This window comes from Perissodus microlepis, chromosome 16 (genome assembly GCF_051167445.1).
Source record: "Perissodus microlepis isolate ML-2025 ecotype Zambia chromosome 16, ASM5116744v1, whole genome shotgun sequence".
Classification (NCBI taxonomy): Eukaryota; Metazoa; Chordata; class Actinopteri; order Cichliformes; family Cichlidae; genus Perissodus; species Perissodus microlepis.
In genome coordinates, this window is record NC_140476.1 from 16,041,821 (window position 1) to 16,069,158 (window position 27,338).

General features: G+C 39.7%; 1 protein-coding gene across 1 annotated transcript; it reads left to right on the forward strand.

Annotated features, from left to right (window-relative positions):
* The first annotated feature begins 518 nt into the window (after positions 1 to 518).
* map3k20a (mitogen-activated protein kinase kinase kinase 20a) lies at positions 519 to 27,083 on the forward strand. The gene is made up of 20 exons (XM_084908436.1): positions 519 to 654; positions 2,079 to 2,268; positions 4,412 to 4,499; positions 8,167 to 8,268; positions 8,868 to 8,933; positions 9,025 to 9,053; positions 10,025 to 10,162; positions 13,914 to 14,000; positions 14,928 to 15,002; positions 15,079 to 15,185; positions 17,198 to 17,333; positions 22,812 to 22,856; positions 22,951 to 22,981; positions 23,089 to 23,228; positions 23,335 to 23,397; positions 23,485 to 23,574; positions 25,431 to 25,547; positions 25,687 to 25,761; positions 25,863 to 26,013; positions 26,107 to 27,083. Exons 2-20 carry the CDS (start codon positions 2,110 to 2,112, stop codon positions 26,820 to 26,822), a joined length of 2,415 nt encoding a protein of 804 aa, XP_084764562.1. The 5' UTR covers positions 519 to 654; positions 2,079 to 2,109; the 3' UTR covers positions 26,823 to 27,083.
* Positions 27,084 to 27,338: the final 255 nt, after the last annotated feature.

Genomic DNA, 27,338 nt, shown 5'->3' on the forward strand with positions numbered 1-27,338 from the left:
TTTCGTCACTCATCTAAGTTCATAGGCTATTGTTATACAAAGAGGACATACTGTGCATTAGTAAGCACGACCCTGTCCAAACCTTTTTGAAATGTGTTGCTGCCTAGAAATGGCCTTACTTTTTCCAGAAAATTGTAATTTTCTAATTAGAAACATGTATGATTATATGATTTCTATGATTCTATTGTGTATAAAATATCAGTTTCTGAAACTGCAAATCATCACATTATTTTTTATTTACATTTTACACATTTAAAAAATAAATTGCGGTTTTAAAAGACATTTTAAAACATTTTTTTACAGAATCAAATTAATTAAAACTATTTTGTTTTTAGTGTACCACCGAGGTGTCCAGTAAGAGCTTGTTAATGAGAAAGAAATAACTGTAATATCAATCACCACGCACAATGTAGGCGTTCGTGCTCGTGTCCAGCAGGGGGAGCTCTTGCCATCAGTATCAAAAGCTGGATGCTGTCCAGTTCAGCTGGCTGAAAGTTGTGCAACCAGTGAAACCACACTGGATCGGGGAAATCAAGCGACGTCACGTGAAATTTCCCGGAACTATCCTTTCTTTCACAAAGTTTGTCTTGTGCCCGGTGCTACCTGCGTGGAGGAACAGCCGCTCCGGAGCGCCAGCCTTCACACTGAATGTCGGTATGTGTGTTTCGATAATGTTCACCAGTTATCCAATTAGTCTCAATGAGCAGTTTCGACATAGGCTCACTGTCCAGCAGATTAAATATAATGCGAGTCTTGTTTGATATTAAACACACATTCGTGCAGATGTGTTGATGCGGGCTGTTGAGTGTGACGTGGTGCATGAATATAAGACTGTTATAAACATGTAATAATAACAAAGTAATACCGCTTTAAGTTTAATGTTGCTCATACTGTATCTAGTTGTTGTTGAATGTTTTGAGCGGTGATTTAACCCTCACACAAGTATTATCTGCATCTCATACACAGCATAGTAACTGAGTAGGGGTTAGATTGGTTAAGATTGTAACATCTGCATATAACCACACTTTTAGCTGTGAAGATGTGACACAAAAGCTGACCTCGCTGTCTTAGTGATTAATTCATCATTTAGTTGAGATTACAGTGACTACCTGTGGTTTGACATATGGCTGTCAGGCCTTATTGTTGCGGCGCTTGCAGTCGTGTTTGCTATTAAGTGAGAAACTGGCAGCAATGACTGCAGGAGTACTCCCGTATCCCTGTAACCCTGGCTTCTTGAGTGGTCAGACAATACTTGGGGGGCTGGTCCACTGAGCAAATTGCTGCCAGGCTAAGTATAGCATGAATACAAGTAAATCAGCAGAGAGCAATGGCTCCCCTCTGTGACAATGGTGGCATTTCCCGTTGTGATGGATAGTAATCCCAATGAGGACCCAGGTAACAGCCTTTTAAAAGCCGTAATTGCTCAGCTGTAAATGGGAAACCTATGAACAATAGCAATGCTATAATTTCCTGTAATGATGGAATTATTTCTTTACAAGGTGCTTTTATGTCGCTACAGACAAACAAAAGGATATGATAATAAATCTGTGTGGTGTCCGGTTTGGAAGCATTATACCACTAACCCTGGCTTACACACACATCATCATGTTTGGCCTCAACACAAGCAAGAAGAGCTCATCTTTTCTGTTAAATAGAGAAAGAGAATATGTGGATCTCTCAAGGTGTTTTTGTCTTGAAACAAAAGCAGCTTTTATTGTCAAAATTGTATGATCTCCCAGCTTGTTGTCCTACTTGAACCAAACCTGCTGGAGTAATCTGCGACTTTAGCTGCATGATCCCAGCATACCAGACATGCCTTTGTCCTTATACAAGCAGTCTGGACCCTGAGTCCATTGCTTACTGGTACTGATGTGGAGGACTGTATGTGTAAAAGTGGAAGAGACAGGGGATGGTGGTTTAAAATGAGTGATATCACCCTGCTATGCTCAATCAACCAATGGCAAAGCAGCCTCAAACCTGCAGCCACACTCAAAAAATGGTGTCTGACAGTGGAGCTTCGCTTTGATGGATTAAGTTTGTTCTTCCTTCCTTTCCCGTAATGCCCCTCGCTCTTTTAGGAGCTGACTTGGAACTGAGTGCCATTATGAGATGATGTCTCCCAGCTCGTCTTTCGTGCAAGTCCAGTTCGATGACATCCACTTCTTCGAAAACTGTGGTGGCGGCAGCTTTGGAAGTGTGTACCGGGCCAAGTGGATTTCCCAGGACAAAGAGGTAGCGGTGAAAAAACTGCTCAAGATTGAAAATGAGGTAAGAGTCTTAATTACCTGGATCTTTTTTTTTCATATATTTTTAATTGTCAGCATAGTAATCATTTTAATTGCTATCCCATTTAGCGAGATCTGGTGACTTCTGTACCCATCACTCATGGTCATTATACTCCCCCTCTCTGAGCAGTGTGCTGCGAAAGAAACATTATTGCCAAATGAAAGAATGTATTTGGTCCAATTACAGCAAAGGCTGCTCCTGAAGTGTCTTTGAAAGCACAGGCCCATTGTCTTAAAGACAAAACAGAATTATCTTTGAAATCTTTTCAGGGAAATCGTATTATGTGTGTAGGCCTGTGATCGGATGTTCAGAAAATTGTTCATTGTTTCTTTTATGAAATTGTAAAAGATCACAGATATCCATTCAACTTCACTCAAGTGTTGGGGAGATGATTGTTCAATGGGAATAATAATGTAATCCTTGCACGTTGAACCAGATGTTCCTTTAATTATAGTGTTTGGTTACGATTAAATGAGATCGTTTTATCAGGTTCATTCAAAAAAAAAAAAAAATGGTTACACATTAACCTTTCTGGGCCACGATTATGCATTGATACGTCTTTGTATACGCTCCAGAAGACTCCATAGAACCATTGGCGTCCAGTCAGAGTTTGAGAGCCATGCCACTGAGTTCTGTAAAAGTCTGAAAAAGTCAAAGTCTGCTTTGACCTTTCCTGTTGGGGCATCAGGATAACCAGCAAGTTCTCACTTCTGCTTTTTATTAAATTCTTTTTTTTATGAATTCACAAATGGTGACTCCTTCAATCATCCACTTTAAGTTAACTGGGTTCTAAATGGATTGCAGTAAATCTTATCATTTCTAGGTTAGGGTGGTGGAGCTTTTATAATCAATTTGAGGAAGTATTTTATGCAGTTATCAGGTCATAATTTTAACTTTTATACTTTGGGATACTTTGTGGTTTGGTGTTAATAACAGTCATGTGAAAAAAAAAAGTTCTCACAGGAATCTGTGCAGTCCTTTGAATAACCAAGCATTAATTCCATAGGAATTAAGAGGTTAAACACCAGCCAAACGCACGTAACAAAATGATCATCAGCAAGTGTGATCAACTCTATAAAGTTAGAAGTTTTGACAGTTTGCTTGTTCAGGGCATTCAGGGATATGCCACATTCTTTCCAGGACCAGATGTCCCAGTGAAATTACCCCAAAGTCAGATCACGCAGTGCTCTGACAAAAAGCAAAAAACCCAAGAGCTGCATTTCAGACTTTACAGACCACAGTTAGCATGTTAAGTCTCAAAGTCTGAACAAATATGGCTTTTTGGAAGGATCATCAGGAGAAAGCTTCTTTTGTCTAAAAAGAACATGGTAGCGCAGCTTAGGCTTGTACGATTGTATCTGAACAAACCACAAGACTTCTGGGACTATTTTTGACAGAGAAGATGTTTGGTAATGTTATATGTGTACGGTGAAATAGAGTATATCAGCATGAACACCTCATACCAACTGTCATGCATGGTAGTGGGAGGGATGATTTTTTTAGGTTTGATTTGCAGCTACAGGAAATGAGCACCTTGAAGTCACTGAGTTGATCTTGAACTTCTCTGAATACCAAAGTATTCTAGAGTGAAACGTCAATAAAGTTGGGCCATGCAACAGGACAACAGCAAAGGAAAGAATGAAGGTGTTGCAATGTCCAAGTCAAAGTCCAAACCTCAACAGCAGATTTGTCAAGAAGTGTGGTGATACGAAAGACTGATGAAGTCATACCGAAAGTGATTATTTTAAGCTATTGCTGTGAAAGTTGGTTCTGCAAGGTATTTCATCATGAGGTTTAGTAATCAAATACGTAGCTTGTTTGTAAAAGAATGTAGTTATCTGTAACATAGTAAATATGCTATAAGGAAAGTATACTCAGTGCATGCACGGTATGTGCAATTCTGCTATGTACATGCTGAATAGAGTGTGAATGTTGTCATTTCCTGAGACTTAAATGAACCTTTGGTAAAGGTGATTTAAAGATAAAATATTACTTCACACACACTGAAATCATGTGTGTACTAAATTATAGATCCAGACTTCATTTATTTAAACTCTAATGCAAATAAGGCTTCTATTTTCTCTTCTATTCTCATGAAAATTCCTTGTGTGTGTTCACTGGTCAGGCTGAAATCCTCAGCGTCCTCAGCCACCGCAACATCATCCAGTTTTACGGCGCGATTGTCGAGGCTCCCAACTATGGAATTGTCACCGGTAAGTTTATAAATAATGATGCATATTTACAGCAAAGAAACCTCAGTGAAAAGCAGCATACAACAGAGCCACCAGATAACATCATGATAGAAAAGGCAGCAGCCAAATCTGTTCGCACCAGTTGCTCAATGGAGGAGAAGTTTCTATGGAAGTGTGAGTGAATGCCAGAGGCCTCAGGATGTGCACACATTCATACAGTAGTTGTGTTAGCCTGTTTTCAGTTTTTGTCTAGGTCAAAGACCGAAAAGAATAAAGCCTCAAATGCTCGTGTAGCTGTGAACTGTTGTAAACACGGGGGCCCATCATGCTCGCATCTATCAGGGAATCCTGCAGAAAAGTCGTTTAAATCGAGCCCCAGCTCAAAAATGTGTCTAACATATTGTTCGACCTTCACTGCAGAATGGTGTATATGGACTTTGACTGTTAAATGTGCCTAATGGTGTCGCTCAGTATAGGTAGAAAGGATGCTATTTTTAGGCTCGTAATGTAGTTACTCATTTGATATAAAAGATTAAACTTCGCTTTGCTTCTAGTGGTGAACTGACACCTAGAGTTTCGGTTTCATTGTGCTACTATGAAAAAAAATGCCCATGAGATTCAGGAACTGCTGCATGTTTGGAAATCCTGGTTCTTCCCTTCATCCATCATCTTTCTAATATGTTGTCCTTGCTTTGACAGCTCATCTGTTTACGAAACAGTAAAAAAAAAAACAATGAATGAATGAGTGAAACACCCTGACTCACAACAAACATAAGGCATCAAATATGAGATCTTTGTTCTTCTGAAGAGGAAAAATGATAAAGCAGTAGTTTACATGAGTCTCCACTAAATACTTAAAATTGCTTTGAAAGTAAAGCCACGGGATGCAATGCACTTTTTTTCTCTCTCTACAAAACATGGCTCTATTTAATAAGTGTGCGGCATTACAAACAAGTGAGAGAGACATGCTAACAGATTGTGGTTTTCTGTATTTACCTTTATGCTAATGTTTTACAAGGGTGTTGCATTTCCTCTGCAGTTTGTAATATCTAATAATGAAAACATGTCAGAGAGATTAATGATAATCTTTGTTGTCCTGGAAATGAAATTGAATCTTTAGCCATGGCTGAAGACCAGGCCAACTAATATTATGATATAAAAGGAAAGTTAGGAAAAACAAAATAATACAACAATAAAAAATATTTTACAAAAAGTAATAAAACAAAAAAATTCACACTTTTAAAGTTTGTTGACATATGAGAGAACAAGAGGTAGTTAAATGAACAAAAGATAACAATAAAACAGTAAAACAAAATTATTCTTGATCAACTTCAACTGAAAGATAGATCCATCATTGTCAGCACCGGAAACAATTGTTCTTTAACCTCCTAAGACCCGAACTCTTCCACGGCATGCATTTTTAATTTCTCTTTGATATTTGGGCTGATTGGGGCCCGATGAATGTAAAAAACAAAGACCTTATTACCTTATTTTTGTTTTTAAGAAAAATAAGAGCCACATATGAGGATATTCGTTTAAAATTTTGATAGAACAGTAGCAGTATAATGTCCTCGTAAGTGGATATCAGGCCCATGTAGAGCTAAATTGAGTATTTTGGTCTAAATAACCCAAAATGTGATGCCCACATATGTGGACACCAGGTCCTAGGAGGTTAAAAGCTACATTTTATTGTGGAGTACCTCAGGGTTCCATCGTGGGTCCCATCTTGTTCTCTCTGTACATGTTTCCCCAGTGTCAAATGAGCCATAAAAATATCTCAAGATTTCTCAGAGAGATTTCTCACGCACTAATTTCTACTACTACCTTAGTTCTGCTGGACACTGAGGACTTTCTCAAAGCAATCAGAAAGGAAAGCAAATTTCTTTTGCCCATGCAAAACCTTCCTGTCATTAACTGCTGCTAGCCACTTTCCACTGTCCCTTATTTACAAGGGATTGTCACAGCAGGTAGTTTTGCATGTTTGATGTGGCAAAATCTTTGTCCTGGATTCCCTTCCTGATGAAAATCCAGGATCGAACCGGGATCTTTTGTGTGTTAGGTGAAGGTGTAATCTACTACACTATGGAGTCAGTAAAATGTTATTACTTAAATTATTTTGTGTAGTGCAGTTATGTAAAGCCAAGTCCATACATTCAGTGTAATTATTTATCTTTAGACGTTATCTAAGTGTTCTAAGTGTCTCTCTTATAGAAGTGTAGAAAGACCTTTGATATTCTTACAGAGGTGCTCTTTCACACAAGGATATTTGGCTGTATCAGAAAGAAAACTAAGATTATTATGAAAAGAGTAATCAGGCCTAACCACATTTTGTAAAATGTTATTCATTTGCCATTTTCTATGTAATAGTGGTAAAAAAAAAAAGAAAAAGCACAAAAGAATCAGAAATCAAATCAAAGTTTAGTGGAAAAACGATCAGTGCACTCTACTCCTTTGCAGGATCGGTTGTACTACAGAGCTCCGAGAGGGAAGGTTTTGTTGTCAAGGAGTAGGTTGTGGTCTCTATTTAATAAGGCAGAATCTAATTAGCAGCAGATAGAGGGAAAAAAACGTTTGCCGTGCTCACATTCATCATCTCTGTTATGACTGTGTTGACACACAGCATCAGTTCCCTCTTTCTCGCAGCCACTATCTACAACCTATCTGAGATACCTGATTGTCTCTGTTGACCTGCAGGAGTTTAACAATAACTGCCGTCACTCAGCGGCTTCATAAACCTGATGAATTATAGGAGAGAATTGTTTCAGGGTTAAAGTACATTTGCCAGTTACAGTCATTTTAAGGCGTTTTTTTTTTTTCCTTCCACTGATTAAGACTCTGCCGTGACACTACGCTAAACTGAAAGTGCATTTTACATTGAAGCTGGCACAGATTATCTAAGGAATGTGGATGGGTGCAAAGTGCAGAAGGAGACATGTATTCGCAGTTGAACTAGCTGCATGATGTCTCACACATGAGTTTGCTTGTCCATTTTCATTCAGTTTTTGCTGTATCAAAGTCAAAAAACAAACAAAAAAGGGTCAACAGGAAACTCTGGCTCATAATAATAATAATAAAAGTCCTCGGTGTACTTTATGGTTGTTAATTATGTTCCTATCTTGGTGCTTGTGCGTGTTTACAGTTTTGTGTTGGGATATGATGGGGTTATTGCGCACAAATGGAGGGTCCCTGCTGTTTAGCTGGTGCTTGTTTATCTCTGTTGAAGGACTTTACTTCACAAGTAAAGTTTTTCTACACACAGTAAAGCTTAAAGTTTATGTTCCTGTTTCAATCTTTGTTTCATCATAGTTGTCTTTTAGTGTTGTCAGCGGTCTTATGAAGGAGATTTTGCAAAAGTCCACATAATTTGCAAGTTTCATACACTTCTAATGGCCCATTAGAAATGCACGAATCCTTTGACAACAGAGCACGAGCAACTTTGTGTTGTAGACATTTAACAGCCATGTCCGGAGGGGACAAGAGAGCTCGTTACGACTGGTGCTCACCCACAGCGTCAAGCCGTAGCAATCTAGCGAGACACTATGAGTGGTGTGGCCGAATATCCAATTTGTTTTTGCATGACACTTTCGCATACTGCACTCATATGCATGCTGTAAAACTCGTTTTGCCACTGTAACATCATTTATTTTTATTCATTAAGCAGCAGTATAAAGTTTTCATGTTTCCTCAGAATATGCAAGCGGCGGCTCACTCTATGATTACCTGTCCAGTGATGTCAGTGAGGAGATGGACATGGGGCAGATCATGACATGGGCTGCAGAGATCGCCAAAGGTAAACTTCAGATGTATCTTACTAGTAAATAACAGCTGAAATGTTGTGAGATTAATTTATGAACTTAAAAGCTTAATTCTTACTTAAGGACGGTAGTAAATGATTTTATTTTATTTCATTTTATTTATTTGACAGTTATTAAAAAAACAGAGTTAGCTCCATAGAATTTCTGGCCAATTCTTAGAAATGCAGCTTATAGAATAAAATGAGGTATATTAAAAAATAAAGAGACACGCAATTTAACGCCAAAAGTAATAAAATAAATACTGATATTAGAAGTATTTTCTTAGCTTGTTATATGTTAACCAGCCATACAGTAAATAGATCTACTGCATTGGCAGCAGTCTTGCAGTTCAGTTTTGTAGTGATCTGCTTGAGCTGTGTAGTCATCCTTTATGGAAATATAAAGAAAACGAGTCAACAAGGCTGCAGGTTGCAGCTCCATGCCTCATTGCTCATTGCTGATATACAACAGGCATGCTTTAAATGACAATGTCATGTTTTACACAGTGTCCCAATGCTCGTGTTATTAGGATTGTAGTTTCTAAATGAGTTTTTAGTAATGTTCCTCTGAAAATTTGCCTTTATTTCTGCTTCAGGAATGCACTATTTACACTCAGAAGCTCCTGTTAAGGTGATCCACAGAGACCTGAAGTCCAGGAATGGTAACTGACCATGACACGAGTTTACCAAATTTAATTTCTTAAATATTTTAAGTAAACATCTGCATTTACTGACTTTTTTTTTCTCTTTCAGTTGTTTTATCTGCAGAGAAAGTTCTCAAAGTAAGCCTTTTTATATAACCTATGGACTGAAACCTAATCTCAGATGATCATAAAATAATTGGAAATAATCCGAATTCTGTAATCATAAAATCTGGTCCTTCCCAGCCACCTTGAAACACCTCCAGGCACTTTTTAAGACAAAAACATTATTCAAACGAACTTTGATGAGGTGGAAAAAAAAGTGTTTACAATGTTGAATTTGTCTTAAATTTAAGTTTTAACAGCTTTTCCTGACTGAGAAATTGTACCTTGTTGCTGTGGCTCTGTTGCATAGATTTGAATTCAGGGTTCTTGGAGTGCCATGTCTCACATCTACATACTCAACCTGCTCTTTGATGTGATGGCCCTGTTAGCTAAGGATTCACATTCTATTCAGTGTTAAAAGAAATATAAGCACGAAATCCTCATTTGATATTTTCAGCAGTATACGGACACAAGAGGGCAGTGACTAACTTGGCATGTTCAAGTAATCAGGGACAGTGTTACGGTGTTTCTCGCCATAGGTGGATGAGATTGAGAGAAAGGAGATCCTCTTTGCTGATCTGCTGCTGACCGGTGACCAGTTCTTCTCTGATAAGACTTAGATAGATAGACACAAAACCAAAGTTGATAGTAATTGTGTTGGTACAGTATGTGATTGCTTTAAGAGTCCTGCAAAGTACATCCACCTGTAAATCTGCTGAAACCTTATGTTATATATGTCAGTGCTTTGAGGCTTTTTCTGTATCATAGAGACAAATTTTCGTATGTGCTGCATTTAATTTGCCCGTGACGTCACAGTGACTGAAACATACGATGACTCCAGGAATAATTATATGATTGCAGCGCTGTAGATTTGTTGCATCAGCAGCAGGTGAATCTAAATCTGCATGCTGCTATGATTGCTATATTTTAACTGTGACACAAGGTTTATGAATGACAGGTTACTCTGGATACCCAAATAAACATTAATATTATTATTATTTCTACAGATCTGTGATTTTGGGGCATCTAAGTTTGTCACCCACACAACGCACATGTCCTTAGTGGGTACGTTTCCCTGGATGGCTCCGGAGGTGATCCAGAGCCTGCCTGTATCTGAGACCTGTGACACCTTCTCCTACGGAGTAGTAAGTGGCAAAAATGAACCTGAGTTGAAACACGCACACATAAAAATGGTAGAAAATGCTGATTTCAGCTAATTTAATTACATGTACATTTTCCCTTGTAGTTTTGTTGCATAAGTACAGTGTAAAATGCTGAATGTAATGGAACCTGGTGAAATTAAATATACTTGAGTGTTACATCACTTTATACAGAGCACATTTTCCTTAATGACTAATTGTTTGAATAAATAAACCATCATTGCTTCATATTTATGGAGGGTGAAGATTTTTTTTATTGCATTTTCATAAATCTGATGTTTACTTTTCGTCCTCAGGGCAACATAAAGATCTTTAGGGGTGTCATAAAAACATCGTGTATGAATTAGCTCATTTGGACACAAAATATACCATCTGTTTCCTGTTTTATGATATAAATATTGTTATTTCATAATAATATACTTCTTCTATCTCAGTGCCAAAAATGTTTGGGATCTTAGCCCTTTGATTTTTATTTTTTATGTTTCAGTTTAAAAAAAAAGGAATAGTTTTGTCTGGTTTTCTTTAGTCTGAGTTTTGCCGTTTTAAATCTAAGCCCCGTGAAGCTGGAGCTGGTGCCATTTTTCTGTATAGTTACCATTTATTCACCTCTATTCTAAGGTTAATAGAAAAGTCTTAGTGTTCGTGTCCCTTTGCCCTCCCTTAACACATAACCTCCTCTGAGTTAATACAGTTAAAGTTTATCACTTGCAGTCTCTGACTGTTTGAACAGACCTGCTTTCTCCTCCTGTCCTGCTCACCTAGCACCTAGCCTCTCCCATACGGAGCAGCGTAGTCATTCAGAGGACAATTTTCTTACTTCTACACTAAAATCAGCTTCCTGGGTTTAACAAGAAAAGAGCGGTTGGGTAATAGCAACACATTTATCCGCAAGTATTTTGTTAGAGATCCTAGAGGTTTGGAGTGTCGTTATTAATCCTGAGCTGACTCATTCCTTTTGATGTGTCACGAAAGACGTCAGACCGAACGTAACGCTAACATTGCACGCACACAATTTGTGTTGCAGTAATGTTGTTACGTCTTTTTAATGTGAGCTCCTTGTGTTTGTTGAATGCTGCCTGTGTGTTTGTAGCTTGTCTCAACCTGTTATGTGGTCACTTCTTCTCACTGTGACGAGTTTAGATCATAAGCCTGTTTTTGTCCGGGAACCGGTAACTCCAAATGGTATCATAATGAAAGATGCAATAAGCTTCTTATAAGAACCACAGACCAAACAGATAAATTTACTGAACATGAGCGATTTTTGGCAAACTAAACTTTTTAGGAGCTACCATGAGGGATTCTACAGATGCTGTGGATTACTTTTTTTTTATCATGAAATAACAGCAATGGGTTGATGATGAGTTGATACTCCCAGAAACACAAAACACTATAGACTCAAGGACTGACGCCTGTTTTTGAAAAGTGAAACAAATGAGGAAGCGTTGATTCCAGAAAGTTTATTCACTTCATCCAGATGTTTCTTCAGTGGAAGAAACATTTCATCACTCATCCAAGTGACTTCTTTCATTTCTTTCAGCTGACTGCAGATTTCCCCGACCTTATAGCAAGTACAGTTTCATAAGGATCTGTTTATACGGTTGGGGGAATTTGCCGTCAGCTGAGACGCAAGAAGTCACTTGGATAATGTTTTCTCACGTCAGCAGCGTTGCATCCAGGTAAAATGGATACTTTCTGGCATTGAGAAAGTACTTTAAACCTGCATTCTTGCTGGGTGACTCTTGTGGTTGCAAAAAGAAATTTCATAGAAGACTTTGGTCAAATAACTACTTCTTCCTTACTTTTATGACCTATGGCGGGGAAAAAGACACTTTCTCAAAGAGTTTATGGTCTCATTCACCAGTTAAAGAATTTACTAAATTCTGGTCCCCATTTGAGTCAAAAAGGATTATGACGAAGGTTGTGCTACATACTGGGCCTGCTTTTGGTACCTATTTCAAATCCATCTCTCACTCAACACGTGCATTTTTAAAACACTGAAATGGAGTCAGCCTAACAGAGAAGTTGGGATATCTCTAATGAGTGATGTCAAAGTGGCTATATCCATTTGTTTTGTGAACTACTGGCCAGTGGGTAGTGTGGAGACCTACATTTGTGAATGCAAGAATGAGGCGATGTAGGATCTTCAAATTGATACCATAGTAGTATCTACTAAAAATCTTGAACGAGTTACAATCTCTGTGACCTTGACCTCAAGGTCAGAGGTTAAGTTTTCTGAAAATCAAGGCCACGTAGGATTTTGAAATTTATACCATAGGTGTGTCTACCAGGAAGCTGAGGGGTAGTTTCCTCGTATATTTATGTACTGTATGATTATATTTTATAAAGAGTAAATGTAAAGAAAATAACAAATAGCAGCACTCTTTCAAAGAGATGAATAATTAGACACTATATCAAAACTGATGACAGCTTTAGGCAGAATCAGTGCTTAAAGGATGCCATTGTATAACGCGTATAACAGAGGTCCTTCACAACAGGAGTCTTTGAAGTCTTAGACTTTGAAGAAAGTTTCTTTTTGCTTCTTTTTTTCCAAATCTGTAAAGTTGAGCAAGAATCTATTGGCTCATAGAGCAGGTCAAGGCCATTTCATTGGAGCTTTGTACCGCCTGCTAGATTTCTGTTATTTCTCATTCAGTCTCGTGGTAATAATATAATCAAAACCATTGAAAAGGTGTTCATTATTGTACTTCAAAGATCACAGAAGTGAATAATTCACCAGGAAGTGCAGCTAAAAGCCTGAGGTCCAGAAGTTGGAGCCAATTTATGTTATTTTTTCTTTTTTTTCTCTTTTTTTTAGAGGAGACATATGATTGGCAGGCTTTTTATTTCGGTCTAAAAAAAAAGATTTTATCAAATAGAACGAACGCAGTCGACCAAATAGCACTAAAATCTCTCAAGAGGAAAAAAACAAAAAACAAAATCAGGCAACCGGTCCCATTGATGCTTTTCATTTGAACATTTCTTCTCTCTAAGTGGAAAAAAACAGCATTTGCGACCTTTGCAGGATTACAGCCTCTTAGAAACTTAGTGTCGAGAGTAATTTGGAAGTAGTTTTGAAAGTTGCTTTCACTATTATAAAAGATTGAGTCACTGGTAAAATTCAAACACATTAATTAAAATTATTTTTCCTTGGATCTATGTAGGATTTTACTATCTGCCGTTGGTAAAATTACCTCAGCAGCCGTGAGTTTCTCGCTCAGACGCCTGCAGGTTCATCTGATTTCTGTAGTCAAATACATACGTGTAATTAGACACATCTGTCAAGAAGCATACATTTAGGAATGTGGTATACATATACAGTGTTACTCTTTGATGTTTGAAAGCGGCGCTCCTCCACCTTTTCATTATGTGGTTTTTAAGATGTTGACACAGGTGATTATTTCTGACACTAGTGAAGCCCAGCTGAAAAGAAGCTGACTTATGAAGGGAATACTTCAGCGGCCCAACAGCATTTAAATCATACGTGATTCTTTTTCGTGTGGTCTTCAAGGGAAATGCATAAATGTTTGTAGTGTTTTATTTGTATGCTATGAATACACATGCTATATAAACAGAGGGTATTGATATATTTATGATATTTCTGTGTAATTCAACCATGTGGTGATGGGTAACAGCAGCAGATCCATGCTTATCACGGCTCATGTGTCCATTCACACATGTAGTGTGCTGTTGTGTAATTTTACAACACTGTTACCTGACTCTTTACCTTCTGTGACAGGTGCTTTGGGAAATGCTCACCCGTGAGATACCATTCAAAGGCCTGGAAGGCTTACAAGTGGCCTGGCTTGTGGTTGAGAAGAATGAGGTATTTTACTGCATGATTACATGAATGCAATTCTGAACGGAGAAGTGAAACTGGCATATAAAAATATATAAATAAATAAATGAAAAAGTAAATAAATGACTTACCGAATAAATCAATAATCCACTAATTACACCAGAATAATATTAGAGGTTTAATTAATTTATAACGTTATACTTGTTTTAATTTCCTCTTGTGTTTAATTACCTTTGCATCAATAACCCTTTTCCGAATTATAAAAAACAAAAAGTTCAACCTTGATGTATGCCAAACTGAAACGCACTTTTATTCAGAGTATTAACAACAACAACTAGTAATAATCAGCACGTAAATAATCATTACTGGGCTTAATTTTTGGCTAGGTTAGCTAAGCGCCTCTGGGTTTCGGGGACCCCCGTTTGCGACAGTTGGCTGCATCCTTTTAGATGCGTTTTCCCTCCTTTGGTGGGTGTCTGAAGCATTAGGTCAGCGGCGACTTGTACCCTACAGTATTCAGGCAGTGCACACACTGAATCAGCTGCAATTGGTGGAACATTTTGGCAGTATAACAGGGTGTTTTGCCATATTTTGTCAGGACTGAATGCAGGCCTGGCAACTGCTGTGGGGAGCAAGGCATGATGGAGATTAGGCAGTAGGTGGAAAGTTGACGAAAATGATACAGTGTGAATGAGTCTTGGCCTCATTCACATAATGATGCCAGGTGTACTCAATAAAATGGTCACAGGTGTATTTATGTGTATCTTTATTTTTTGATTATGGCAGTTGTGATCCTTCATATAGAGCAATAATTAAATGCTTGACAAACAGGAGACCCTTTAGGACAAAGGCAATCTAACAGACACAAGAATGGTATTGAGCTTCTTATCTAAGTTAGCATATTAAGGTTCCTTTAAAGCTGTTCTTTCCTCTGCCCGTGTCTGTGTGGCTTAGAGGCTAACCATCCCCAGTGGCTGTCCTTCCAGCTTTGCTGAGCTCATGAAAAAGTGTTGGGCAACAGAACCAAAAGTAAGTTGCACAAACATGCAAATATGAAGCAGATATATGAATTATATACACTGCTAATGGTTTTATGTTCATTTAGGAGCGACCAATGTTCAAGCAGATCCTCTCTACTTTAGAGTCCATGTCTAATGACAGCCAGCTTCCTCAACAGTGCAACTCTTTCCTTCACAACAAGGCTGAATGGAGGTAATGTGATCAGCTATTCTTCAAACCCAGTAAATGTATTTATAACTGTCTTTTTTTTCGCCGGTATACTGCCTCAGTGTAGGGAGATGTGCGACTGTTTTCAAAGAATGATGTGGAAATGTAGCTGACGGGGGCCGTGAAACACAAAAAAGGACTTGAGATCATGCATATAGATCTTTAATAATCACACTGATAGCTACATAAAGACATAAAAACCCCCCAAAGAATCATCCATCTGGATATACTTCCTCTCTTTACCCATAAGACCCTAAAAATAATCACCATCTTTTTCAAGTAGAAGTGTTTAATTGGCCTGTATGAGCAGCTGGAGGTTTGGTGGTGTTCGGCACAGCCTGAGTCTCAGCTGTTACTTTATTCTCTGTCTGCCTCTCCCCGGGCCTTGTCTGCGCTTGGAGTTTTTTTTCCTCAGAAGTTGTGTTGGTGTTATTGTGTCCAGGCAGGCATCTGTAGGTGGAGCAGGTTGAAGTAAATCGCTGCTTGAAAACAGAAAGTGACAATGTGTTTTGGCCCAAGAAGTTAGATCCGGCAACATTAGAGGGCTCAAAGTGAAAGATGGCACCTCCAGTCGTAAAAAAGGGATGTTGAGAAACCTGTTGTACCTGTTTCCAGCTTCCCAGGTATCTGTGTTACCAAGAAAAGCCCAAATAGTTCTTTTTTTATAGATGCTATTTTTGGCTCTTTCCTTGATAATATTTAACTTAAATTGAAAGATTTTGAGTTTCATTTTAAGGTTCATATTCTTTCCTGTTTTAGCTGTATTGTTACATTTATCACATTTACATAATGGACCTGAAGTGCTTGTGTAAATTAAAAATGAATGCATTCTCCCTTCCAAGTACAATAACTTAAAAATACAGTAACTTGGCTGCTGGATAATACCAGTATGTAACTGGTGCATGCAGCTGAGATGTGGGGCTGGAAGCTGACACGTGGTCGATTCCTTCATTGCTAGGATTCATACGCTGATTATTTCAGTTTTAAGTATTTTTTTTCTATAAAAGGTTTTTATCTGTTTATAATGCTCACTGAGCAGGAAGGGTCAGGGCAATGCCAAATGTAGAGGCCTGTCAGTACAGCGGGAGGCCGTAGAGCTCACTATTTGCGAAGGAAGTGGGTGGAGGAACTGGAGGACTGGGAGGAGTAAGTCATGGCCTTCCTGCCTGGGCTGCATTTGTTTATGAAAAGAGTGTGGGAGTTTTAGCGGGCCTGAAGTTCAGCATGGCTTTCTGCGATACATTGCGCAGCCCCACCTGCTGGGCAAAACAAATCCCAACATGCTTTGTCCTGCACTTGGTATTTAAAGTGTCGGCGTAACTCGTAATCACCTCCTGAGTGCAGGGCTTTATTTTGGATTCATTTTAATGTTGTGTCACTGGATGCTGTCCTAAAACTCTCTGTCTTATTTTGTGGTTATATTCTTTATTTTTCTCACTCTACAAATCCCCTCAAAGACCAAAAGCAACAGTGGAATGATTCTTCTCACAAATTTCACTAAAGTCAGACTGATATATTGAGATTGCCAGTGGATTTCTCTTTTGTTCCCTAATCGTCTTTCTGAAATGTGATTTGTCAATAGAACTCGGAAACCAGAAAACTTCCCATACCTAACAATATTATCCTTTGTTTGTGGTTGCTGTGAGTTATACACATATTTAAGAAAAGAAAAAAGAAAACCTGGATTATTATTGAGCCACTTCGTTTATTCCTTCAAACACATACCTTGTCCTGCTGTCGTGAATAGTCTAACTGAATGTAGTCCCAGATCCATTGCATGTTCGATCACTGCTTTACAGAGGTTCGTTAAAAACTACAGGGCAGCTGTTTTTGGAAATTATGTAAGGAGTGAGCTCAGACTGAGTGGTGCAGACTGTAGGGAAGCCAGAAAATAAAGAGACATGGTTTAAAAAAAAGAAAAATGTTGGTTTTGCTTTTTATAAGAAAAATCCAGCCATCCTTAAATGTTAACAGTTTTCTCCTGCTGTATGATGAAGGTGTGAGATTGAAGCTACACTTGAGAGACTTAAGAAGCTGGAGAGAGACCTGAGCACTAAAGAGCAAGAGCTGAAGGAGCGTGAGCGGCGACTAAAGATGTGGGAGCGCAAACTCATCGAACAGTCCAACAGTCCGGTGAGTTCCTCATTATCCCCTCTTCACTTTGGTCCACCTTCACCTTCAGGACAGCCGCATCACTTTGTCAAGTGGTCACGGCAGCAGCACGTCGACTCTGCGCTGTTGTTCACCTTCGCGTTTTCATGTAGAGGCTTATTTTCTGTGCTACCTTCTGAAGTCCCCTCAACCTTATTCTGAAATGAGAAGGAAAGTAGAAGAGTATGAAACAGAGTTGTGAACATTTGCATCGTGACAATAAAAAATTACTATTAGATTGTAAGCATCCAGCCTCTGACATGACAGTCACAGCTTTAATTCTATTCCTTTTTTTTTTGCCTTTTTTGCATCTAACATCCAATGCAAAACAATTTAGGGCTCAACTAATGATCATTTTTATTACTGACCAAAATCTTATCAGCCCACAGCTCCTCCACCAGCAACTGAGTAGCCAGAATTGGCACATATATCTGGGGCGATCGTGGCTCAAGAGTTGGGAGCGCCTTGTAATCGGAAGGTTTCCGGTTCGAGCCTCGGCTTGGACAGTGTCGGTCGTTGTGTCCTTGGGCAAGTCACTTCACCCGTTGCCTGCTGGTGGTGGTCAGAGGTGGTGTCCGGCAGCCTCGCCTCTGTCAGTGCGCCCCAGGGTGGCTGAGGCTACAATGTAGCTTGCCATCACCAGTGTGTGAATGGGCGGATGACTGGATGTGTAAAGTGCTATACAAGTACAGACCATTTACCATCTTAGGCCCCTGAAGTTTCTCATCTATATTAGATATTAGAACATCATAATGTTGCCAAGCAACCACCTACTAGAGGTAGGTGCTACAAGATGACCCATTTGTAGCATTTATACACCTATACAGCCTTATAAAATTAAATAATTTCATGATCATAACATTTCATTTATGTCCAAAAACCTTGAATTTTTGGTATATTGTGATATCATCATGTTGCTTAGTAATTGCCTACCAACGTTAAAATGATCCAGCTTGTCCGGGGGAACATCAAGGGGTTCCCAGAACAACTGAGAGATATAAGCTTTCCAGCTTGTCCTGGGTCTTCCCCCTGGCCTCCTCTTGTTGGGACATGCCCAGAACATATCACCCAGGAGGTGCCAAGGAGGCATCCTTGTCAGATACCCGAACCAGATCATCTGACTCCTTTTGATGTGGAGGAGTAGTGGCTCTACTCTGAGCCCCTCCTGGATGGCCGAGCACTTCACCCTAACTTTAAGGGGGAGGCCATTATCTGCAAACATGTTCGTGTAGTCACTACCCAGCGCTCGTGACCTTAGGTGAGGGTAGGGGAGTAGCTCGACCGGTAAATATTACGCTTTTATGCTCAGCTCTCTCTTCACCGTGACAGACCGGTACAGCATCCGCTTCACTGCAGTCGGAGCACCACTGCTTCACACTCGGCTGCAAACTGCTTCAGTGCAAACTGAAGGCCACCACTTAATGAAGCCAACAGAACCACATCATCTGCAAAAAGCAGAGACGAGATTCTGAGTCTGCCCAGGTGGAAGCCTTCCACCACTTGGCTACGCCTAGAAATTCTGAAAATTATGAACATAATCGGTAACAAAGGGCAGTCCTTTAGGGAATCCAACACCCACCGGGAACGAGTCCGACTTATTGCTGGCTATGCGGACCAAGCTCTAGCAACGGTTATATAAGGATCAAATGGCCCGTAGCAATGGGACACGGTCAAATGCCTTCTCCAAGTCCACAAAACAAATGTAGACTGGTTGGGCAAACTCCAATGCACCCTCAAGTATCCTCAAGAGCATAAAGACGTGGTCCAGTGTTTTTTGTGAATGATACCTAGTCATTTGTCTTAACCTATATATGGCCATGCATCAGAATCATGCACATGTTAGATACCTGGAAGCTGTCTCTCCCACATAGACAATTCACAATTTCTTTAACAAGTCAGTTGAGCCTTTGAATAAACTGCATTAAACGTGCTTCTTTTCTATGTGCTCTGTCATTCTGCTGTCCTGTTAACTTCACTTTAACATTTGGCTTCTTAAATTATTTTATTAAGGGTTCATGCTACGTCCAAATGGGCAGAATCAACTTTTGGGGGTTTTAGGGTTCACATTGTTGATTTTTCTCATTGACCTTTTACTTTGTTATTTACTTCTATGTCTCTTCTTTTCTGTCCTCTTTTCTTGTCTTTTCCCCCGGTGTCCCTGTTTTTGACATCGTCCTGCCTCTCAGCTGTTCTTACCTAGTACTAATCCGTGCTTTCAGTCTGTGATGGAGGAGTCTAATAATTCACAGATGTCTTCTCATATCACAACCTCTGGTAATGAGTACGTGAGTCTGCAGTCTGTGATAGCAGACTTGAGGCTTTGTTGGCTGGCCTGTCCTGCACTCTAACATGCAGGTCAACACGTGAGTCGAGCAACTCCTCCAGGTCTGTGAGCTGTGTCAACATGACAGTGGAAATGGGACACTTCCCGTGGCCTGATGACACTGAATGAACCCTTCAAGTGTTTGGTATTGTTCCACCTGCATCCATCACATAGTGTGATCTCACTGAATACAGTGGGGGAAATAATTATTTGATACCCAGTTTAATTTGCATATTTTCTCACTTACAAAGAAATGAACAGTCTCTAATTTGTGTGGTAGCTTCATTTTAATGGAAAGAAAAAAACATATTACACAAAGATTATAAATTGATCTGCTAATTGAGTGAAATATTTATTGATCTCCTACAACCCAGAATTCTGGCACCTATAGATTGGGTGTATGCCCATTTGACATGTTGACAACAATCAATCAATCAATTAATGAATTACAGCTACTCCTGATCTCAGCTTGTTATGTATATAAACACACCTGTTCATATACATAAACACACCACACTATAAAGCACACCTGTTCACCACCATGGCCAAGACCAAAGAGCTTTCAAAGAGACAAGATTGCAGACCTGCAGAAGTCTGGAAATGCCTATAAGACCATATGCAAGAAGCAAGATAGTCTCCAGACTTCAATCCTATAGAAAATCAGCAGAAATGTTGAGTTCCCAAGCAACAGCTATAAAACCTAAGGGTTTCGAGAGCTTCTGTAAAATCCCTCCCCAGATGTGTGGAAACCTGGTGGCCAACCGCAAGAAATGTTACGAGTTTTTCCACCAGGGTACCAAGTCATGTTTTGCTTTGGGATATACTAATAATCAAATACGTATTTTAGACAATGATATGCAAATCAGTTTATAACTTTTATGTAATTTATTGATTTTTGGTTTGAAATTCAGTTTCTCTCCATTAAACTAAAACTACCATATAAACTAAAAACTGTTCATTTCTTTGTAAGTGAGCAAACTTACAAATTCAGCAGGGGATCAAATAATTACATCCCCCACTGTATATTACTGGTGTTGTGAAAGCACTAATATGAACAGCTTGTTAAGTTACGTTATTAATTATTCGACAATTATTTCATTAATCATTACTTTGTCACACCATAAAAGAGCATTTATTCTGCCACCACATACGGCGCGGGAACTTGGTCACAATTATAGAACATATTTGAAGCCCTCCACCTGTGGATATTATGGATGTAATTTGCCGTATGCCTAATGTTCTGGATGTATAGTGCCATGCTGTGAAGAAAGAGCCATGTGATCCAGTTGCCTAGAGAAGGCCAGGCTTTTATGATGAAGTGACATTTTGCTGACATTAAGATTGGCCAATTTGTTCTGGTTGTGGTGGAGTGCAGTTGTTGAGACACAGTCTCTTACCAGGATAAGAAAGTACATGTTTTTTCCTCTGAGTGACCCAGGTTCAAAACAGTAGGAGAGGGACTTTGCTGTGTGGCTGTCAGCTTCATTCTCTCATTTTACTTTTGAAAACAGGTTTCTTCCTAAGGCCTCCAAAAAAACCATGAATTTTCAGCCAAAGAATTTACATTTTAGAGCTTAACAAAGTAACATCTTTCTATAGACGGCATGCTGTATTTATCCACACAGAATCACGTCTCAAGAGCTGCTCTTTACAGTACAGAAAATCATATTAGCATTAGTGTTCACTTAGGTATTATGCCTCTTGTGGGGGAAGGACATGCTTCCTTGAGCATAGCCCATTAAATTGTCCCCTTCGCTTGTTATAATCAGTCAGTCTCATGAGGATGTAATCCTCTGTATTCCTCTGTTGTTGCTTGTTAGTTTCTTGCCATGAGCTAATAATCCTGTACAAATATTGCCTATCCTCTTGTGCCATCAACTCCTAGACATATTACTCTAGACATAACAATCAGCATTTTGTGTTTTTCCATGTCAAAACTTCTTATTTCCTTTATTTTCCATTATAATAGTGAAACTTCTTCATCTGATTTATTTTTCTGTTTAACAGATGATTTTCTTTTTACTTTCTCCTAATCTGCCTTGGCTCGATTTCATTACTTTCCACATCTGAACAATTAGTGACTAATAAAACAAACGTTTTGCCATTAAAATGATATTAGTTACATTTCTATAGCTAGTATTAATAAACTTAATGATAACAGAGGATGGCTTTTAGTGTTTTCATTAAAAAAAAAAAAGTAAAATATGCATTTCCTGTGGCCATTTTTCAATCTTTTGTTGAGACATTAACTACATGCTTCTTTATAGGTATATCCATGGCCTGACTACCCATCATCCACTTAGTCCACATGGGGGCACAATTGTGTGAATTAAACCCAACTCAAAGTGTTTTTCTCCTGCATGTTCCACATATAAATCTTAAAACACAAAGACTGTATCCCCCATTTCAAATTTTTAGATTTAACCACACTTGCCAATGGCGTGCCACACAAGCATAGCTGCTCATTTGTGAGATACAATATGGCTTTTGAAAAGTGATGTTAAGTCACTCCAGTGGGATTCTGGCATTGGCTTAGTGTTTCCGAATCTGTTTACTTCTGAACTGCATTACAGGAGGAGGCGGAAAAGCGCTGTAGGGCTGAGTGGCTTTATGAGGCAGCAGCCTCAGCGACTGTCGACTGAGCCCGGCATTTAGTTCATAATCCGAGCTGTTACAGGATGTCGTGGGAAGAAGACAGTGAATGGGGGATTACTCATTCATTTAGACGTATTTTCTCCAATTTCCCATTGCATTATTTCTGTCATTACACACCAGTCTCATAATCACAATGATGAAATCTTTATTTTGGCTGGCAAGTTTCTGCCTGATTGCATTTAATGAGCAATAAATGATTTTTTTTTTCCATTCAAATAGATCACATTAGATCAGTCAGATGGGCATTTCTGTTGGATATAGTCCATTACGGCTACATCCAGTCTTCTTAATCACAAAGCACAATAACTGAAAAAGTAATGGTTTTAAAGATGTGGAGAAAAATATGGATATTTTCCATTTTAATAATATTTACTAGTCTTGTGAGTTTTACTTTGGAGTTCTGGCCTTTTTTAGATGGACACATGATGCCTATGTCCAACCACATTCTGTTGCTTTGGATTAAATTTGTCTTGTCTTCGCAGTTGCTCCCCACGTTGGACATATATACCTGGACAGAGGAGCATGTGGTTGGTATCAGTGTGTTTTTACTTGCAGCCATTTAAATTGTGATACAGTCACGATTGCTATTAAAACGATTAAATCATGATTTTCTTCCTTTAGTATTTCTGGATGCAGCAAATATTTGGCGCAGGTTTGTTCATTTACTTTCTAAACAGTTCAGATCGTCTTAAATGTTTTCTGTTTCGCATTCTTCATTCTTTCCGCGCTCGTTTCAATGTTTGGTTGTGTCTTTGCCAGGAGACAGCGCATGTGACATGCAGCTTTATGCCGATCTGTTTAAAGAAAACCACATCACCGGACGGAGGCTGCTGCTGCTCACAGAAACCGACATGCGGGACATGGGGGTCAAGTCCAAAGGTCACGTCATGCACCTTAAGGCAAGACACGGTTAACCATTAACCGAAAACATTTATGGGATATCGGCAGAGCTCTCTGATATTTGGCTCTGCGGTGAATTCAAAGGGAATTTTCTTCTTTTTCCAGTGTGAGATCGAAAAGCTAACTAATGATTACCTCGGGTTCGTCCACTTCCCGCCACTGCTGAAGGTATCTTCATCCGTTAGACGTGTTACATTTTTATTGTCACGCACCTTTTGGGGCTTATGTTTATGTGCTTTTGTTTTCTTCCCCAAGGATGAACTAGAAAAGGAGGTGGAGCAGAGTAAAACTGTAAATCTGGAGCTGGTGTTTGGGTACCACTGGAAACCAGCAACAGGAAAGTCTGTAAGTCTGTCAGGAAACACATTCAAACACTGACTCCAACATATTTTGCAGCTGTGAGCAAGCGATGAAACCCAAAAAAATAAGAATATCACAAAGAAATGTTGTCTGCTTTGAGCATTTTTGGCATAATTGATACTTTCTAAGGCGATATAGAGACATGCGATTGATTCGGCCCACTACAACTGAAGCTGTTTGTTCTGACGATTTGTGATGGCGGCTGTTATGCTGACCATTCAAGGCATCACTAGACATGTATTAAACCAGACAAATAAACATTTCAGGCTCAGCCATGTACCACATCCACCTCGACTTGCTCATAGCCCTTTGTTAGGGTCTCAAACTGTGGAGAAAGGGTGGCTCTTCACTTGCTGTTTGAATTTAATCAAAAATAGCCCATTTAGCCAGAAGTCATTTTCTTTTAAAAGGCAAACGTTATTTAATCTTTCAGCTGTTCATTGTCCCATCATAAATAGTCCTCTTTCAGTGTGTTCGGCAGGGCTGAAACGAGCCTGCTAATTGCCTCCCATTTCTTCTGACATGTGGTGGTTTAGTGGGTAGAAAACACAGCAGGGAGAAGGAAACAGGAGGCTGAGAAAATGAGAGCTAATTATTTTCCCCTGCCTGGTGTCAGGTTCCGTGTCAGCCTTGTTTTTACAAACTGGAAGGTTTTTTGCACTAAATAAAACAAACCCGCACTGCATTTTTTTCTTCGCCCCTCTTTGCTGGCGATGTCATGGAAGCAGCTGCACTTCTCAAAGACAAAATGAGGGCCTGCGATTGTGCGGCCACCATCTGACAGCCACTGAGGGTCCCCTACTAATGAGGATATCACCGTGCAGCCAAGTGAAAGGTGCTGAATTATGTATGAGTTGTCATTAGACGCACTCGGGTCCTAGGCATCATTACCAGACATTGTTTCTGCTGGAGTGATTAGACTAGCATAGACCTGGGAGCCCCGGTGCAACCGTCCAGGCCCGACACCAGGCCAGCGTTGGGCCACTGGTGTGTTTCTGAGCCAGAGGCTTGCTCAAGCTTCCCCCCTTTGAGTCATTTCCAGCCCCCGGGGACGATGAAGGAGAGGGCGAAGGCTCCTCAGACGAGTGTGTTAGTGCCACTCCTCTGATGTCTTTCTCTGTGATCACTACACAATGGATTGGCCTGTGCCATGAACCCTGTGTGGTTAAGCAGTGACCTGTAGCTTCCTGGCAGCTTTTAGGGATTGGCGAAATCATTACGTGCGTCGTCAGCATTCAGTATGCAGAAGAAGAGGGCTGGGGAACCGCTTCGATTTGTGCCTCCCCAGTTTGATGTGTGTCTCTCTGCAGCAGTCCATGAGGAGAAAAAAAAAGGGTTTATCAACTAAAATCAGACAGTTTCCTGCTCCAAAAAATTAATCCTGGATTCTGAAAAGGCCTAAATGTTTGGAATTTAGAATAGTGGCATGAAAATATTTGCTGCTGATTTTTGTTTCTGTTTCTCTGTTAGAGTAATTTAATGAAATGTGCCGAATTTGAGGTATATTTATGTAGAGAACCTAATTCCATAAAGATCAGTCTTTTAACTTAGGTTTGCATTGCTGTAGACATTACATGCAAACTGCATTTTACATGTATACTCTGTCTTTTCTCCCCTTTGGTCTGCTAGCAGTTTATTTTAAAAGTTTTTTTTCATACTTATCTGTCTTCACCCACAATGTGAGGCTTTCTGGCCACTGTCATTCAACTACCTGTAGGTTGTGCTGTTGGTTTATATACAAGATTTACCAAGTTCTCCACACAGATGAGTGAAATTAAAAACTTTTACATCTATTGTCGCTGAGACCTACATTATCTGACCGGCAATTATTTTATTTCAAGAACTGCAAATGGAAAATGTACATGGAACTCGACGGCGATGAAGTCGCTATAACCTACATCAAAGATGTCATCTTTAACGCCAACAGACAAGACGTTGAAATCCTGCGGATGACTAAGGTGCAGTCAGAAACGCATTTCTGTAACACACCTAATTGTTTTAAATGTTTTGATCGGTGCATTTTAACCTGACGTATTGTGGTGGTTGCAATTGTCTATTTTTTGTTTTTTTCAAACAAAATAATGTTATTCAATGCAGCCACCTTTTGTGATGGACAAATGGATCACTGGGCTACAGGAGAACCAGAGAGTGGACTATACTGTCAATTATGAGGTGGGTCATTTTAGCAGTTGCAGTTTGAAAATGCATCACACAGGCAGTCACGCACAATCATGTTTAACAACATACATTAAATATCACTACTTTCACTTCAGAATGATGTCAAGTCTCCCAAGTCCACCAGACACAGCTGCACAATGACATGGAGCGTCAATGGTGGACGAGACGAGATCAAGACTGTGGAGCTCGTCATTGAAACAGCCCCAGCTAGCACAGACTGGAACCTCAAGGACAGATCAAACCGCGGTAAATATTTATTATTTATTCATATCGTTTTTTATCGGAAAAAAAAATTCTTCATATAGGAGGTGTATATGAGGTACGTGTTTTCTGTTTTAGATATTGATCCAAAGTGGATGTACAATGTAAGACTGAAGCAGATGATAGCCCAGAAATCCCAGCCGACGACTGCTGCTCACACTGCCTTCACGAGCTCTGATGCTCGCACTCTGCCTCAGTTCCTGTCTGCACATGAAAGACATGTGTCTTCTTATGCTGCAGCTGTGCGCCGCTCTCCAAACCGCATCAACTCTTCTCACTGGGCCGACTCACGCAGCTCCTCGCCAACTGCCAGCCTGTCGGCCAAACTCTCAACGCTCTATCTGGGGTCAAAGGGCAGCAGTCCCTCCAGCACTACGTCAGAGAGCACCTCAGACAGAGAGCGCCCGCTCAGTGCAGGGGCAGTGCATAACTATCGCAGAAATAGCAACACGGGCAATACATTTACTGTGGGTGGGGTGCAGGGTTGGGGTCATACAGGGAGTAGTGGTAGAGGTGGACATGCTCATAATAAAGGTGGCAAAACCCCCCGACATCCATGGAGACCGCCGTCCAACAGTTACAGTGCCAGACCACAGAGCCGCACACCATCGATACCGGGTTTATTGTCTGTGACACAAAATGCCAGTGAGGAAAAGGAGGGGGGCAAAAGCAGTGACGGAGGGTGGATCAAAGTGGAGCGTCATAAGAGATTACCACGGCAGGACAATAAACAAGTCAGAGGTCGACCGAGGAGAGGGGGCAGGGGAGGGCGCGGTGGTGGTGGAAGAACTTAATGTAGGCCACACAAGAACTGAACATGTTACACACTGAAAAGGTTTTACACATGGATTATGTCTGCTCACATGACATAATTAGTAACTGGGATTTGTATTTAAAAAAATGAGCTTATTTGTTCACGTATTTTTAAAAACGACAGTGTAGTCTGTGATTTTTGCAGATGACATTCAAAACTGTGGTTCGCATTGAAAATATGATGCTATTTATCAATCCTAAAAATAAAGATTTAAATTTAAACTACATTCCTGCCTCATCAATTCTATTGTGTGTGTGTGTTTTTTTAACATATAATAATTCAGAAGTGCAAAGTTTTATTTGAACTGATTTACCTCACCCCACCCCATTATTCCCTTTGATGTATAAGCAATCATGCCCACTTCCTGTTGTTTACAGCCATTCTTTTGTCTTATCGCACTTTCACAGCAGTCTGCAGGGTAACTTTCTCTTTGAAATTTATGTTAATTCAGTTAAATTCTCTTTTTTTTTCTCTTTCTCAATCCCACATTTGCCAA